We start from the raw sequence: 16609 nt of genomic DNA, 5'->3' as shown, positions 1-16609 counted from the left end.
GTACAAGGAATGCTGAAGTGAGCGACTTAATGTAAATTATTACAAATTCTTAGGAGCAGCTCTGCTCAAGTTGCATTTAACATAAACACTAGTAGACTGAAAGCAATTTAAGACACAGACAGCATCCAGGAAAGTCATATTGTAAGAAGATGTCACAGAAGACAAATCCACCCATCAAAGCACAGTTTTGTTAAAACTGATTGACTGAAGAGAATGTGTTCAGAAGAGCAAGGTCTTCTAAGTTTTAAGTTACCCTGTGAATTCATTTCACACCACAGGTAATTAAAGGATTTCCCTGTTGGGAGGCTAGTGCAGCAGAAATTTGGGAGTAGGGTGAGAAGTCACAGAACTGCAAAAAAGGTGGACTCTTTTAGTTTGGAGGTGACCTCCTGAAATCATCTAGTCCAACACCCTCTGCTCAAGCAGTGTCAGCCAGAACAGGCTGACCAGGACCACATCTGGTCAGAGTTTGAGCACCTCTACAGATGGAGAGACTACAACCTCTCTGGACAACCTGACCCAGTGTTTCACTGCTTTCACAGTATAAAAAGTGCTTCTTTGTGTTCAGATAGAATTTTGCATGGCTTAATTTTTGCCTAATGCCTCTTCTTCAGAGAGGAATCTGGCTCCCTTGTCCTCACTCCCTCCCTGCAGGTCCTTGAACACACTAGCAAGATCTCCCTGAGCCATCTCCTCTGCAGGCCGAACAGCCCCAGCGCCCTCAGCCTCTCCTCTTATGAAAGATGCTCCAGTCCATTTCACACCTTTGTGGCCCATCACCGTGCTCTTTCCCTAAGTCACATCTCTCTCATACTAGGGAGTCCAAAACTGGACTCAACCCTCCATGTGAGGCCTCACCAGTGTTTTTACCGAGCTGGTAAGTCAGACTCTTCCTAGACTGGCTTTAAGTGCATCCCTCAGCCCCCAGTTGGTGCACTGCTCTTCAGCACTGAAATCCTGCAGTTGCTTTTTTTTTAATGTAGTGGAGAAATCCCATGGTGAATTTCCAAATGCGATTATGAAAAACCACATGCAACAGTACTATACTCAGGCTGGATGCTTGTGTACCAAAGAAAGCACATGTTCAATAGAGATGATTTTTTATGGGAGTACTGCCAATGCCCAGCTTAAATGCCGTGGCTTCAGCCTGGCTGGCAGGGAGTCACCAGCTTTCTCAGTTTATATCCTTATGTTGCTGCAGCTAAACTCAGTGGGGTGGCCCTGTCACAAGTGCTGGGATACCCACTGAAAGCCCTGTACTGGTTTCTTCATGGAAGAAGGTCAAAAGCCAGCCATTCCTGTTTGCCATTACATCATCTCCTTCTGAATTACCAGAATAGAAACCTCACTCTTCTGTTTTTGAGTAAGTTGTGCCATACATACTCTTTCTTTCTTTCAAAGAAAGCTCTATTTTCTTTTAGCTTGTCATCAAAGATTCCCTTAAAATCTACCATTGGTTAACAAAGTTCACGACTGTGTAGCACTGGGAACCTCACTGCCTACATTCCTGTGTATTTCCTAGATTTGCCACCTATAATCCTGTCACTGAATCACAGAACGGTTTGGGTTGGAAGGGACCTGAAAGATCACCCACAGGCAGGGACACCTCCCCCCAGCCCAGGCTGCTCCCAGCCTCATCCAGCCTGGCCTTGGGCACTGCCAGGGATGGGGCACCCACAGCTGCTCTGGGCAGCCTGGGCCAGTGCCTCGCCACCCGCAGTAAGAACTTCTGCGGGCTAGAGAGGTTTGTGTAGACAGTGTTGTGCAAAGGTCCCTTTTAAAAACCACTTCATTATAATCTAAAAATGTTGGGAGATTCTAGTGACCTTTGAGTCTGTTGCATGAAGACCATATTTAGGTTGGAAGGATTTTGCTAGTGACTCTCACAGGCAAGGAGTTATTCTTAGAAGACTGCTCCCATATTTCAGCTCAGATTAGTAAAGCTTGAAGCCGACGTAAGACTAGTAAAGAGGCAGAGAACGAGCCTTCCTGCAACAGTACCTGCTCATCTCCAGTAGGGTATGTCAACAGCTTCCTGTTATGCCTGTTGAACTGGTTGTTTCATTAATTACTCCACTGATGACAGGAAAGTCACCTTCACTTTGCCTGCCTTCCCGATTCTTGCTCGACCCCCACTCCTGAAATGCCAGAGCTCACTTCTGAGAAACTTCCTACAAATTACTTGCATGGCGCTCTGCTTTCTTTGAGCTTGTCATGAAAGTAAAGGGTGGCATTCACAGAAGTCAGCATGCTGCAAGAAATCGAAGAAACAATCAACTGGTTTTAATTTTTGTGGTGTTGCACCAACCACGTGTACAGGAAAACAAGAATCCCCACCCCGCACCCCTCTGCCTAGCCTTGGGCAACCCTGGAAAATAAGCTCTTTTCAACAATACTTTGGTAGAACCTTCCTCTTGCATAAGACACAGTGGATTGCAACTCTTAAAATATAAACTGTGAAACGTGAGAAGTGGACATTAGTTCAGGCAACTCACACTGAGGTGGATTTTTTTTACTCATGCTCCAGAGCATGCTCCCAGAAGCCAGAACGTTAAGCGCTTTTACACAGCAGAGCACACATCTACATGTTTGTGGGAGGTGGCACTGGAAGAAAAGCTATCACCGTTATGAAGAAACTGGCACAACATTAATTTCCCGCTTACTTCTGACAGACCTCTACGCTTCCAATACACTTTGACACAGAGCTGTTTGCATTTTTGGCTTAAGCGGCATATAGCATACACCCAGGAGTAGCAAGGGAGGGATAACTGAGAGGCCAAAGGCAGCATAGCTACCATTTAAAATACACATATATGGAGGAGGGAGGAGGGAAATGGTAGGGTAAGAGAGAAGAACTAGAAGCTAACTGGAGCTAGAGAGGCTGATGAGTAAAGCAAATTCTGGCATTCTTTCTTGCCGGTTACAGCAGCATTGAGGAGAAGGCGGTCCTGCAAACAACATCAGGAGTTGCAGCTTGAAAGGGAAAGCAACATTCAAGAGAGAATAATCTTTATCCCCAGATGCAAGATAAAGCAATAAAAGTAATCAGGGCTGCAAATTTAGCACAATAATTAAAACCTGCTCTTTCTGCTCACTGACTGTGTTTTCAGAGTGAGGAGCAAGTAGCAAATTATCCAGTTTAGTCTGCTGGCTGTTTGTGGGGGTTCCGTGCTTCAGCTCTTGGCCAGCAATAAATCATCACTCGGTCTTTTACTTGCACACCTTGTAACAAGCAGTGACACACACGGCTTACCTCGTGCCAAAGTCTCTCTATAATCCTGCCTCCGTTACCAGCAGATAGACTATACTCAGAGGTTGGCATCCTTCTGCTTTCTCTTGTCCAGCACAGCCCAGCATCCTGGCTGTGCCCCTAGTTTAGTCCTCAAGAAAAATAAACAATGGAAAACTCCAGCCTCAACATTCTAAACCATCACCTTTTCCAAAGGGAAGTAATACAGGATTTCAGCAGAGCTTCAAGCTGCAATTCAACAGAGCCACATCATAGGGCTCAAACAAAATGCTGAGTGGCCAGCTGGCTTCCAAACTGTGAAGATGTGAGCTGACAACTGAGCACGCTCCATGTGTTGATGCAAGCAAGCATCAATCAGTTCTCCACCACATGATCACACACTAACTTGGGTGTCCGTGCACCACTGCGATCACATTGTATGTAAGCAACTGCAAGAATTTTTCAGGGAACAAACCACAAGTTACTCATTTAGTGCTTAAATAATTGTCTCCACACACCACCATTTATGTTCTCTCACTAGACAAGCCCCAAGAACGTACTTCAGATACGCCAAGTCTGATTAACCTGTATAAATCCTTCAAAAAACCCACAGTAATGCTACTTAAAACACTGACAGGGAGGACATTAATCTTATGAAGAGTTCAAAGCGGGCTGTTTGTCAATGGTTACGCAGTGACGTAACAGAAGGACAATATCAGCCAGTGCTTGCTTAGAAGGCATTGCACAGAGGCCAGCAGTCCTGAGGGGGGAAAACGTGCGCTGACCTGGGCGAATGGGGTTCAGGGGGATGGGGAGGGATGATGCACTGCAGCTGGGCTGTTTATTAGAACAGGGTTGTCTTGTACTGGGCAGACACAGTGACATTTAGGAACTAAGCAGCAGTTATACCTAGAATCGTACATGACTTAGGAAAGCACACAAGGCATACTTTAACCACTTCCCAGGCTAAGCTTATTATGACAGTTATCATCTTACTTCCAAGTCTGAAACAGTAACCCCGATAATACTCTATCCTAAGCGTTTAAGCTACAAAACTTCAATTTAGGCGCAAAGCAATGAGGTAACATACAGAGTTGCAAAGCAAAAACTATATTGTAGTCTCCTAGTTGACAACAGTTCAAAGGAGGGACAGTCCTTCATTACCAACATGTTATCCATCAAGGATATTTGCCAGTTCCCACACTAAGCAGATCCCACCCAAAGCACTGTGCGTGCTTGAAAGAGTCCTGAACTATAAATGGCAAAACTCTCTGTGCAAAACACAGAAGTCACTGTAGAAGCAAGTGCTGGCTAAGAGGCTCTGTAGGGCACCACAAGCTGTGGTTTAAGGGATGAACCCAGCAGATTTAGAACACACCCTGGCTGAGAGGCCATCATGTCCCACACGCCCCAAACTGGAACATCTGCAGCTGCAGTTACCTCCACTCTGTCAGCCAAGACAGTCTGGCACACGAAGAGAGTTTTATGTACTCATTGGAAGTGCAGAGGTGGGACTATGACTTCTCCGCATGAATAGCATCCCTTGCTCAAAGGGAATTACTACACTACTCTACAAATAGATTTAAGTATTTAAAATATTTGGATATTTAAGTCTATTTACAATATTGCTGAAGAGCGTAACAGCATCCCTGCTTTGTACAGGGCACCACCTTTGTACAGCTGCCCACAAAAAGGCATTGACCTGAACAGCCCACCCTTGCTACCGTCCCTTCACAGTCCCCAGGGATAAGAGGTGCTTGTCCCATGACCCCTGAGCAGGATGTCAAATCTCCGAAGTCTACTGCCCAGCACAGGTGACCTGAAAAAGGATTTTGCGATTTTTCCCATTTCGGATAACAGAATTCACCAGTGCATCTACCCTGAACTGGACGACTGATTGATTTATACAAGCAGATATCTGCAACACACCATGAAGTAACAAAATACAGAGGTTTATTGACAATTGCATGATTTATCATTTGATTTCCAATCCCCTTCTGTCCCGGAGAAGTGCTCTCATCAATCTCACTTGACAAGCTGAAAAACATGGTGTACATTCCAAAGAAAGAAATGCAAGAAAATTAACATAGTTTAACTAATTTAAGGCCTAGCCGGAAGTTGCTGTTTAAAAGACAGGCACTGTAGCCAATGCACATCAGGTACTATAAAAGATGCCAAGTCTAAGCTCAGTATTACAGACAGGTCAATCACACCAGACCCTTCAATGCAGAAAGCAGCCTCTGGTTGACTTTTCCACATGGCAGCATCTTAAAACCCTTGGCAAGTGCTGGAACAAGGAACTGAAACAAATAGATGTGTCCAAGACTCAGCCAGAGGCTAAACAGCACAGGCTTAAGAACAGCTTCTAGGAAATACATGTTTAGAAGTAAGAAAAATCCATTCCACGGTTGCAGTTACAATTGCTGTCTTGTTTTCCTAGGTGGCCAACAAGTAACAGGGAGCTCCAAACCGATCAGAAAGGTACAAAAGCATTGAAATCCCTACTTCCCATGGCTATTTCTACCTTCAGCACTGCCCCATATATTTCACTATCCAAAAAGGCAACTAAGTCTTCATGTAGACATCCACCATTTCCGACATCAACTGAACTAGGCAGTCTAGTAAGCACTATAAAATCAGAGTGTTTTAGCACCTGGCCCAGAGGCAGTCCCCTCTGAACAGTCACTGTTCCCAGGGGACCTGGGCTAGAGCAGCAGCAGACACACGCAGGTAAGGCCACTTGTTCTTTGGTGGATATGATAAGAAAGTCCATTCAGAGAACAAATGATGGGAGCTACCCTCCCTAACAGATGTCTGTGCAAAACGTGCACGTCTTCCAAACACGATTTAAAATAGCCAGCACAACCAAAAGGTTTGTATTGCTAAAGTCATTGTTTCTCCAACTAGGATCGTCTACAGCACATCTCAAAACAACTACAGCTGTGGTTTGGGGAGAATCCACATAGTTCTCCCAACCTTACCAACAAAAATTTGAGGCAGTCAAAGGCAAAACGTAAGGCTGACCAAAGACGAGAGAATTCACTAACAGAGTCAGCACAGACAAACAAACAAAAAAAAATGCACTGTGGTGAAGGCAGCAGAACAATCTTGGTTTCTGCAGGGCACAATGTAAAAACCTTTGCAGAAGCAAAGGCATTTCTATACAGGCTGGGTCAAAGCTAGCTGTCTGGACAACCTGGTATACTCTCCACTGTAATCGTACACTGTAAGTTACTTCTGTTCAAGGAGGACCATAAAGGTATTGTTTGCACCCACATCTTCACATTTGCACCCACATCTTTAACAGAAACCATGCAAGCACTCACCCAGGATACGTTAAATAAAAGTCTTCTAGAAGCACCTACATGAAACAGCATGTTGGACTGGCATTACCACTTGTCAAGAGCTAGTTGTAGTAATCAGCAGATTACTGAAGGCATCAGAAAAGCCTGAATACTCTGAGGAGGGAAGACCACGATACTTATTAACGTATGATGGTTTATGAGTACAAATGAAGCTTTCAGCATGTTTTGTCCTTGTATCAGCAATCGTGCTGCAAAGCAAGAAAAGAGGAAGAGAGAACCAAAGACTGAAGACACTCAAAACCACGGTAGCACTACTTGTTCCAGTGGAATGTATTTACGTTAAAGTGCAAGTCACCTCACACTGTGAAGCTGCATCCTATCGCCCAGAGGAAAGCACAGCCTGCCTGCTGCGCTGCAGAACCTTTCAGATGTGACCTCCAGGTCCCTGCCCATTCACGCTGTTGTACATGTTGACTGTATGACTAAGCCTGACTCCACAAGAGTGTCCTGAGCCGCTAACCAGCTAAGAACCTAACAGTCTGAGATGAATTCACCACAAAGTAGCACTGATCTTTCACAAAGTTACACTAATGTCCCCCTCTGCCACCCACCCAGGCAAGCCAATACTCACATCTTCCACAGGGTGTCCTTTCCCTCCCCAGCCCTCCCTCCCCAAATCACCAGGTTACCCTTCCTACACACTCGAGCATAACCCTTATCCATCTGCCTAAGAATCTATTGACAAACAACAGTCTATAAACCAACCTCGCAACCACAGACAAGTGTTTCTGTGCAGACTCCGTTAGTGAAAGTGAACAGATGACCCTAGTAGAATGCAATGCTGGACTTCCCCCCCGGCGGATTGAGAACTTTGTTGTGTGAGCGTGGCCTTGGCCCCAGTCGGGGCTCGTGATTGTCTATCTTGGGTTCTGGCTCCTTGCATCGCTCCTCTTTGCCCAGATCTTTTTTCTCACCTCCATCTTCCAGCTGTGGTTTGACATTTTCTGTAGCTGAATAAAAAGGAAAGAGATTAGATCAACTTGCTATTCTATAGTGCACAACATGCCTCATCTTCTGTAGGCTGCATTATTTCCCATTTCTCCCACCCATAGCACACTAACGTTTCTCTGGTTATTTTTCCTGAAGGAAACAGGTGCTGAGGAAGAATTTAAGTCTTCACAACAATCCCTCTCTTTCTTCAGTAGTCTTTCTAACAAGGATATGCAGGCTAAGCAACATACCTTCAGAATTATTTTGGCAGTTTCAGGCAATTAAGAGTTGCAATATACTAATCAATCCTTTCATGCTGAGCTTGAAAGCAGTGTTCCCATCATTCTTTAGCCATAACTAGCTGAGCAATAATACATTTTGTCAGTCAGCTACCTGTTATTTACAAGATTACACACATGAAGGAGAGAGCAAGAGAGGAAGAAGTGATCTGATCAGATGCTTTTCTGTATATACAGATTCCATATATATCTACATATACACAGATGGTATAAAGCAAAGTATATACAAACACACACACACAGTGTCAAGACTTACGCCTGTGGTGTTCTCCTCAGTAAGAGGAAGAGAACCACTTCCCCAAGACAAGTGATTAAATTTCCAAAAGGAGGAAAACTTCTCAGTTATACTATCCTAAACACCAGCCTTAGTCTTATGTTTTGATGAGGAAGCATACAAAACTATTCCTCAGAGCTTATCTTCTGAAGGAGAAGAGAGAAAGGAATTTCTCTTGCTGACCTTCTAGCTTCTTTGGTGTTTCATCTTCTTTCAAGACAATGTGATCCTGCAAAGAACCAAAAACCACCTTAGTGTATTATCAAACAGTAGTTCTGCCACAAAATCTTTCAGAAAGTCTTGCTTGGCTTCTGATCTAAGTTTATGCATTTATCATGGTAAAAGCCAACAGCTGCAGCCACTATGTGCAGCTCTTCATCCCCTCCATTGCTACATAATCCCCAAAGAAGTGGTAGGAGGTAACTACTATGTTATGTCAAGGTGCACATCTCAGGATTCACACAGCTGCAGATGCTACATCCATCCATCAGTCTTAAAACTTTGTCTATGAGAAACAGTTCAGTCCCAAGGCCTGGAAGTACCATTCTTGTCAAGCATCCGCTACCACCCAGGAGAAGCTGGTATTCACAACCAGAACACAAGCAGCCCTTCAGCACCCTATTCCTATTCAGCAATTACTGTCTTCAGCGAGTATCCCTTGTGACCTGAACTAAGTATCCCTTGTGACCTGAACCTCAGGTAACTGACAAAACCTTTTCAGATCATTTCCCCAACAATCTCAATTAACTGCCGGAAATACACAGCAACACTTCAGAACAGCTTGCATGTTTTCCCACCCGTGAAATTCAGCTTGCAGTAATTTTTGCAAATATGCTATCTCCTTTCCATCCCAGCATTTCCCACAATTCCAATGCTTTAAATGAAGACACAGGAATTTCCAAAGTGCTGTCCTCCATTTAGTCAGAATTTCACAGGAATTAATGTTACATTCTCGAAAAAGGCAACTAAAGAGAACCTGATGCCAGCCTGATAAAGGGGTACAGAGGAAAAACAAACCCCTTTCCTACACCAACAGCACCCAGTTGACAAAACCCAGCTCCCAGTCTTTTTTCCCCTCCTCCTTTCTTATGACCCAAATCCCCTGAAATACACCCCAGTCTGTATAAGGTAGGCAAAAGCACGCTACCAAGCACCCTCATACTTAAGGGAAAAAAGGAGGGGAAAAAAGTTACATTGGACTAATCTTTTCTTCCTAAGGTTCCAGGAGAAATGAGGCTGCTACTACTTTTTCAGCACAAAGAGTGAACGGGATGTCAAGTTTCCATGCTATCTGACATGTCAAACACGTTGCCCACACAGTGGCTACTCACTGAATCCTACCTACTTAAGAGTAAGGCAGCAGGCTGTAAAACTGGGCACTGAAATACAGAAACGAATAGGCAACGTACCCTTTATTCCAAAACGAGATTTGGTGGTTAACTACAAGCCTCACCAACCATTACACATCCCAGCTTTAAGATCAAAAAATACCTTATAGAGTGAGAAACACTTTTGTCTGACATCACAAAATCAAGTACATGCTGGACCTGACACTCAAAGCTGATCTTGAGTTAGTTTTTCCACTGTTGATCACTTAAGCTTAATCTCCTGCTAAAATGCTTTCACACTGAATGCAGAGACACGTATTGAAGAGAGGTGAAGCACACAGCCAGGCCACATCAAGATTTATGACTGTAGCTCACCAGCATTCACCAACCTTCAGAGCTGGCATCAAGACCACCTCTGCCAAACTGCAGAACAAAGAGAAGTATCTCTTCCCTGTCTGGCTGCGTGCCAAGAACTCTGGCTGTACCTCACTTACAAGGAAGACCAAAGGCTTTGGAAGTTTTTTTTTCTTTTTTTTTTTTTGAACACACATCCACAGTCTAATTAATAGTTTTCCATGCAAACTACAGAGCATGCTAAGATCTGATATACCAAAGATAACGAGCTATCAAAAAGAGAATTCAGGAATAACTGTCTAACTTGAAGTTACCCTATGCATAATTCAGGTCTGTCATCTTAAAGAGAACACAGGCATTGCATTGTGACAAGACTGTAAGACTTGTCTGAGCTGCTAGCTTCGTGGTTTGACAGTGAAAGAAGTACAAATACCTTAGGCTTGTTTGGGTGAGCTCGCACAACACTGGTGGATACAGGAGATCCAAAGATATCACTTGTCTTCCCACCAGGTGGATTCATGCGTGGACGAGGCTGAGAAGAACTAGAATCCTCAAAAATACCACTTTCTTTTCCTCCTGCAAGAGAGTTATGATTATTTTTTTTTGTCCCTAGATGACCTAGTTTTACAACACTGCATTAAAAAAGTAAAAAAAGAAATTAAAGAATTCAAAGACTTGTAGAACTCTACCGCCTAGATACTTACCTTTGCTTGCCTGAAGATACTAGTTGAAATCCTTTGTTACAAGAATTCACTAGCCCATCTCAGAATCACAGCTTTACTCTGTGCAGCTAACTGATGAGACAGCTCTAGAATAGAAGCAGTTTCCTTTCATCATTTCCTAGACCTCAACTCAGAAAGAATCAGACTTGGATGATGTGCTAAGAAGTCTGCGAACATGTAGATCACTGAAATATTCATATATTCAGAAATCTGAATAATTTATTGTTCAAGCCCACTCAATTTGTAAAAATACAACATAAAAAGACAGACAGATCTCAGTGTTCCATTTGAGGAACACAAAACCAGTACTGAGCTGCAATTCAGAGCCCAGTGGTGCTAAAGGAGGTGGCTGCTCTTACCTGGAGGGTTTGTTCTTTTTGGAATGTTTTGAGGTTGTTCTGATGCTCCAAAGATATTGGATGCCATCCGATGTGGCCGGCTTGAAGAAGAAACTTCTTCTGTACTCCCAAAGAGATTACTAGAACCTCCTCCTGGGGGCTTCAATACCCTACATTGCAGAATGAGAGAAGAGACAAAAAGTTTATTTGAAATTTACAGCATTCAACATATTTGATGTCCCCTCCCCATTCTCCCTTGTACGCTATGAATAACTATTCTGATTTTAATTTAATTCAAGTAATTCTGCTATGTCTATGAAGTATCTACTTTTCAAGAGCTGTTCTAATAAAATATTCTCAAATTCAGCACAAATATTGCCAGCCTCCTAGTAAGTCAACTTCATCATTAAGTTACGTGCGATTACTTGGAATGGTCACACCAGTGCCACGAGAACAAATGGCTACGCTATCTGTGGTGTTCCAGGAGCAACAGGAGATTAGGAGAAGATGTATGACTCTGGTTAGTGTTTTTAAAAAAACTATTACAGAATCAGACTTTCTGCTAAATTGCAGTACCAACTTTGCATCTGTGATACAACTCAAACTCACTTTTTAACAAAACCAGGTATTTCATAGCTACTAAAAAATTTCCTAGTTTCAACTGCCAGTAATCATATTAGCTGCTGAAGAGTTTACAATGGAAAGCTGGAACGCCAAAAAGCCACATTTTTAGGGGTCAAGAAACAAATCCATTACAACCAAAGCTCTACACCAGAGGTGTACCAAACAGATCCTCATAAATTTTGGAGGTTACAATAGAAACGGATTGACTTCTTGAAAACCTACCAAAAGTCATGCTTGTCCTTGAGTAATAAGTCCAGTTAACACCTATGCCTTGTTCAACAGACTTCAGGTCCTGCCCTGAAAAGGAACTGAACTACTACCCAGAAGCAGAACCAGTGGAACTGATTGGGAAATGAATAGAAAAAGCATGGCAAAGCAATTAATACGTACATAGCAAAAATAATCTTTACATTTATATCTACTCGGCCAATTACCTACAATCTTAGCAGCTGAGCAAAAGTAGTAGCTGAATTATACCTCTTCTAATCTGAATACTTGATCTGGGACCTAAACTAACCTTTACTTTTATACAAAAGGAACACTTATAGATTGCAACATCTTTATCCCATACTACCTGAACAGAATTCAAATGTCAGTGAATCAATACAAGACATTCCCTCCATAGATCTGTGACAGAAGCAAGACGTTTCAAGTTAGGTATCTGGCAGGCATAAAAAGAGGTTCCTCTCTGAGCCAAGATCTACTCCAATTTAAGTCTAAGATTTAATTTCACAAAAGTGGAGATATTTGGCTGCTCTGTCAGAAAATGAGCCTTGTCAGCATTTTAGAACTCGGGATGCAGAAAGCAGTTCTATACTCTTTGAGAGGAAGGAGAAAAAAGTTCCTCTTTTAGTCTGGGAGTAGTTTCTCTGAGGCTGGTTCTGTCTATATAAACTATCTTTACTGGCCAACTTCAATATTTTAATCCTTAGTAAAACTGTGGATTTAATGAATCCCTTTAGCTTGAGGGAGTAAGTAGATTTCAGTAGACAGGATAACTCTTGTCCACTGGACAGGTAACATCATATCTGAGCAGAAGGTTTATTTACAATTTAACTTTCAACACACTACAGATCCAACTATGCTACAGGCTTTCCACATATCTCAGAAGATTTAAAACTGCTATTAAAACCAGACATCATATAGGCAAATTATGTATGTCAATCATTCAGAATGGACCAGAAACCATGAAGCAGTTTGAGCATTTAAACTTGAGAAATGGAAGGAAAAGGGAACAAGGGGAGATGGACGGATGACACACCAACGCAAAAACAGGAGTTTGGGAAGGGGCTCCTGTTAAAACAGCAGCTCTGTTAGTATCCTTCATATAATTTCAGTGATTTCTGGATTTACCCATTCTTTCCAGAAATTTTTTTAAAGCATCTAGTCTTTCTTGAGTTCTAAGTATACTATCAAAGAGATTGAAAGGAAGCAAAACATACTTTACACAGATAGCATTTCTTACACTATAGATTCACTCCATTTACCATGCTGTTTTCTTAACACATTGTTACAAGCGTAGGAGGGAATAACAAAATAACTATATTCAGATTTTTTTTGGTTTAAGAAAAACAACCAGCCATAAGAATCAAATTACTTCTCATTCCTGTAACTGGATTTAAGATTCACTGCAGGGAAAAAAAAAAAGAGCAACCCCATTTTAAGATTAAAGGTCTTGATTATTCCGTTAACCAACTCAGTTAAGCATCAAAAGAAATCCAACACTAATTAATCTTATATTGTCCTCCCATTTTCAGCTCAGTATACATACTAAGAAAACCCTACTGCTGCAATGAATAAGGCAAGGTGCTTTCCGAGGCACTTTGAAATCAGCTAATAGGTGACCTTCTCTGCCAGCATCACCCAAAAGAACTGCTTTGCTCTACATACACAAAATGGATTTGCCTCCTCAATTTCAGAAACTTCCAATTGCTAGTACAATTCTGAATATTCCATACACTTGCAAGTAACTGTGACACCAGGTCCCTAAAATTCTAACTAATGCTAAGTTAGATAACTAAATCACTCACAGGAATTACCAAAACTAATCCTGAAGTACAGCAACAAAGTCTTCCATTTTACGATAGTAAAGAGGACAAGGTTTTGTGCTCCTTCACATCAGCCCAAACTTAGGGAGAATACAAAGCTATTTTCTTGCTTTGTCGCCTCTCGAGCACTCCTGACCTCCTTGTCACTCAGTTCTAGATCAGCTGAGATGTGCAGGTCTCCCACACAAAGAAAGAAAACAAGATTTAGCCTGTGAATCCTACCAAGGCAAAACAGTGTGCTAAAAGTTGGTAAGCCAGCGTGAGCTGCTTCAACAGAGTACAAGGAAATTCAACACTTTACAGCAGTTTTAGTTTATATTAGTATCATGCTGTTTATACAGGTATTATACCAGTTACATAGAGTGCCATACATACATAGAGATATTTTTGTGTCTAGTAGCCATTGTAACCAGGTAAGTTTGATCACCTTTTCTTCCAGGGGGTAGGAGCTGCTGCTTTCGTCTTTTAAACTGTAATAAAAAAACCCTGCCCCCTCTGTTTTTTACACAATCTAGATCTGCCTGTTCTTCCCCTCCCCTCCAGTAGACTACAGGACTGTCAATTCATCTAGAATAGCTGAATTAAGAACCCTACCTTTTAAGTTTAAAAGCCTCTACTAATTGCTTTGTTCTCTTCTGGCAGGCTTGAAGAATTTTAATTAGTTCTTGTGGTCTCTTTCTCCTACATTCTAACACACTTGAATTTGAATGCCTTTTCCTCATTAAACCTTTCAGCCGACCTGTGGAAGAGGTGCTGAGACATCCATTACTTCAAGACACTGGCTATATAAATATGTATTTTTTTTTAAATTCTGCCTAGAAGTTAAATACTGAAGTCCCACCAGTCTTCAGACAGTTGTAATAAAGCAGGTAAAATAAGTTGCGTTATACATAAGAGACTATCACTATGGTAACTAGCAGAAAGCAGGCGTGTTAAGGTTTAGAACACCAGGCTCTGAAGCCAAGACCAGAAGGTGCTGGGGACACTCCTGCTGTTGGATCAATACCAACTCACGGTTCATTAAATAGCTCACTCATAAATAAACAGCAAGCTCTGTTAAGTCAGTTACGCTCTTGATCTGAAAGTTCTACAATAACACTGATGGGGAAGAGGGGAACATGTGTATTACATTTCCAAGATGACTACATGTAACATTTTCAGCTCTATACAACAGCTGTGAAATCGCTCATATACTAAATCAATTGACAATACATAAAAGCAATGCATCTTTATAGCACGCACCAAGAGTAGAATGATAGAATTCTGTCCTGCTTTGCTTTCCCAGCAACAACTCTTAGATGTGCAATTCCATGTTTTATTTTCAAAAAGCAAAACTTCCTTAAAAATACAAAGCATTGTTACAAAGTTTAATAAATTAAAACTAGGAAGTTAGTTTGATTCAGCAAACAAGTTGTTTTCTGTATCACTGTATACATTACCTGGATCAGTAGATAAGTCTCACTGGATAATTACTTAAAGTGGAAGCTTTCATTTAAAGTATTTTTTGCATCACTTATTTCTAACAGTAATACCTCTGTATTATGAAGTTCTCAAAATGCAAAGCATCTGTTCATAATTTCATCATCACAAAGATTTTTACATTAGGAAGAGTTGTTTTTTCCCACTTCCACAGCAGACGATGGCTGCTGCAGTGACTTTGAATTCAGTTTCATTTTAATTAGAGAAACTTCTACACATTGAAAAAAGCAAAAGGATTTGCATTCTCATGACATAAACTTTTGCTTAAGGAAAGAATAGAATAAGCTCTGGAAAGAAAAGTGTCTTTAAACCAAGTACTTTTTGCTTTTGATGGCATAGGCTGTATGTCGATAGTCATCATCTCAGAGCCCGCTCAATAAAATCCAGTAAGGTAACATATTGCAGTGCTGCAGTAACGCACGCTCGCTGCGCCAGGTCTGTTCATATACTGTGTGGATTGCTATGGTTTGTTCTCAGGCACGATGAAAACACTCTGCCACAATGCCAGAGTACAAGGTGTAGTAACACCACCTTTGCTAGCTGTTAACTAGTAAGTTATGATGAACCTGGATCCCAGACTCTATCCAGAAACCCTGAGTGAATCGTGGTTTCAGAATTACCAATGGGAGCAGAAGCTTCTCGGAGACCACACTACGATGGCATCCTCGGATGTCACGTAAAAGCCGGACACAGCTCGGAGCGGTTGGCATAAAAGGCAAACCCAAAGCGCCCTCCTAACACCGGGAAACGCTTCCTTCCCCCGCTCCGAGCACGTGACCGCCTCGCGCACGGGTTAATCACCTCAGCCCCGCGTTACCAGCCCGCATGCCCTCGTCCAAACGTAACAACGAATTTCACCTTTGCAAGGCGGGCACAAGCCAGCACCGGCTGGTGCGGACGCCTGTGGCGGGTCCTCTCAGCGCAGCACTGAGCGCGGCCGGGCCCTCCTCCCGGCCCGGGGCAGCGGGCTGGGGGGAAGCAGCCCCCGGCGCCAGGGCCCCCCTTCCCCGCGGGGCAGCCCCGGACCAGGCCCCTCCAGCCCCGCAACCCCCGGTAGCGGCTCAGTCCCACCCGGCCGGCCCTGCCCGCTCTGCGCGGCCCGCCCCGCTGCTCCCCGCCCCAGGCCGCGGGGGAGGCGAACCGAGGTCACTGGGCAGCGGCCGACCCTCCGCGGGACCCCGCTCCCCTCAGCCGCAGCCCTCCCCCCCGCCTCCCGCGCCTCGGCCCTCTGCCGCAGCCCTCCCCGCGAACAAAGCCCCGCGGCCCGGCCCGCCCGCGCCCTGCCCGCCCCGCCTCGGCCCCGCGCCCCCGCCGCGCCACCTGGAGCTGGGCTTGGCCGAGTCGGCCTCGGGGCCCTGGAACATGGTGGCGGACGGCGGGCTGAGCTGGGCTGGGCTGGGCTCGGCTGTGCGCGGCTCCGCAGCGCCTCGCGCAGCGCTCCGCCTCGGCTGCCCGACCCGCAGGTAGCGCCGGCGTGCCCGCCCTGCCCTGCCGTTGGTTGACGCACCTGCCCATCATATCCAACAGCCTATCCGACGCAGCCCGCCCCCCCCCCACACGATCCCGCCTGTCCGGTGAGCCTCGCAGAGGGAGGGAAGCTTGAAGAGGGCCCGCGTCGT

General features: G+C 43.8%; 1 protein-coding gene across 1 annotated transcript; it reads right to left on the bottom strand.

Annotated features, from left to right (window-relative positions):
• Positions 1–5160: 5160 nt before the first annotated feature.
• JPT2 (Jupiter microtubule associated homolog 2) lies at positions 5161–16466 on the bottom strand. The gene is made up of 5 exons (XM_040590273.1): positions 16311–16466; positions 10861–11009; positions 10213–10355; positions 8281–8326; positions 5161–7544 (listed from the first exon to the last, which is right to left on the bottom strand). Exons 1-5 carry the CDS (start codon positions 16352–16354, stop codon positions 7360–7362), a joined length of 567 nt encoding a protein of 188 aa, XP_040446207.1. The 5' UTR covers positions 16355–16466; the 3' UTR covers positions 5161–7359.
• Between the last annotated feature and the right edge of the window lie 143 nt (positions 16467–16609).

The sequence above is a fragment of the Falco naumanni genome, chromosome 4 (genome assembly GCF_017639655.2).
Source record: "Falco naumanni isolate bFalNau1 chromosome 4, bFalNau1.pat, whole genome shotgun sequence".
Taxonomy (NCBI): domain Eukaryota; kingdom Metazoa; phylum Chordata; class Aves; order Falconiformes; family Falconidae; genus Falco; species Falco naumanni.
This window is presented reverse-complemented; position numbering and strand designations above follow the sequence as displayed.

Excerpts from the sequence above, each read along its gene's own strand:
- JPT2 (XM_040590273.1), bottom strand. The coding sequence starts at position 16,354 with ATGTTCCAGGGCCCCGAGGCCGACTCGGCCAAGCCCAGCTCCAG. Across the intron at positions 10,356-10,860 it reads AAAAAGAACAAACCCTCCAG|GAGGAAAAGAAAGTGGTATT; the intron begins GTAAGAGCAGCC and ends ACTCTCTTGCAG. Across the intron at positions 7,545-8,280 it reads AACACCAAAGAAGCTAGAAG|CTACAGAAAATGTCAAACCA; the intron begins GTCAGCAAGAGA and ends CTTTTTATTCAG.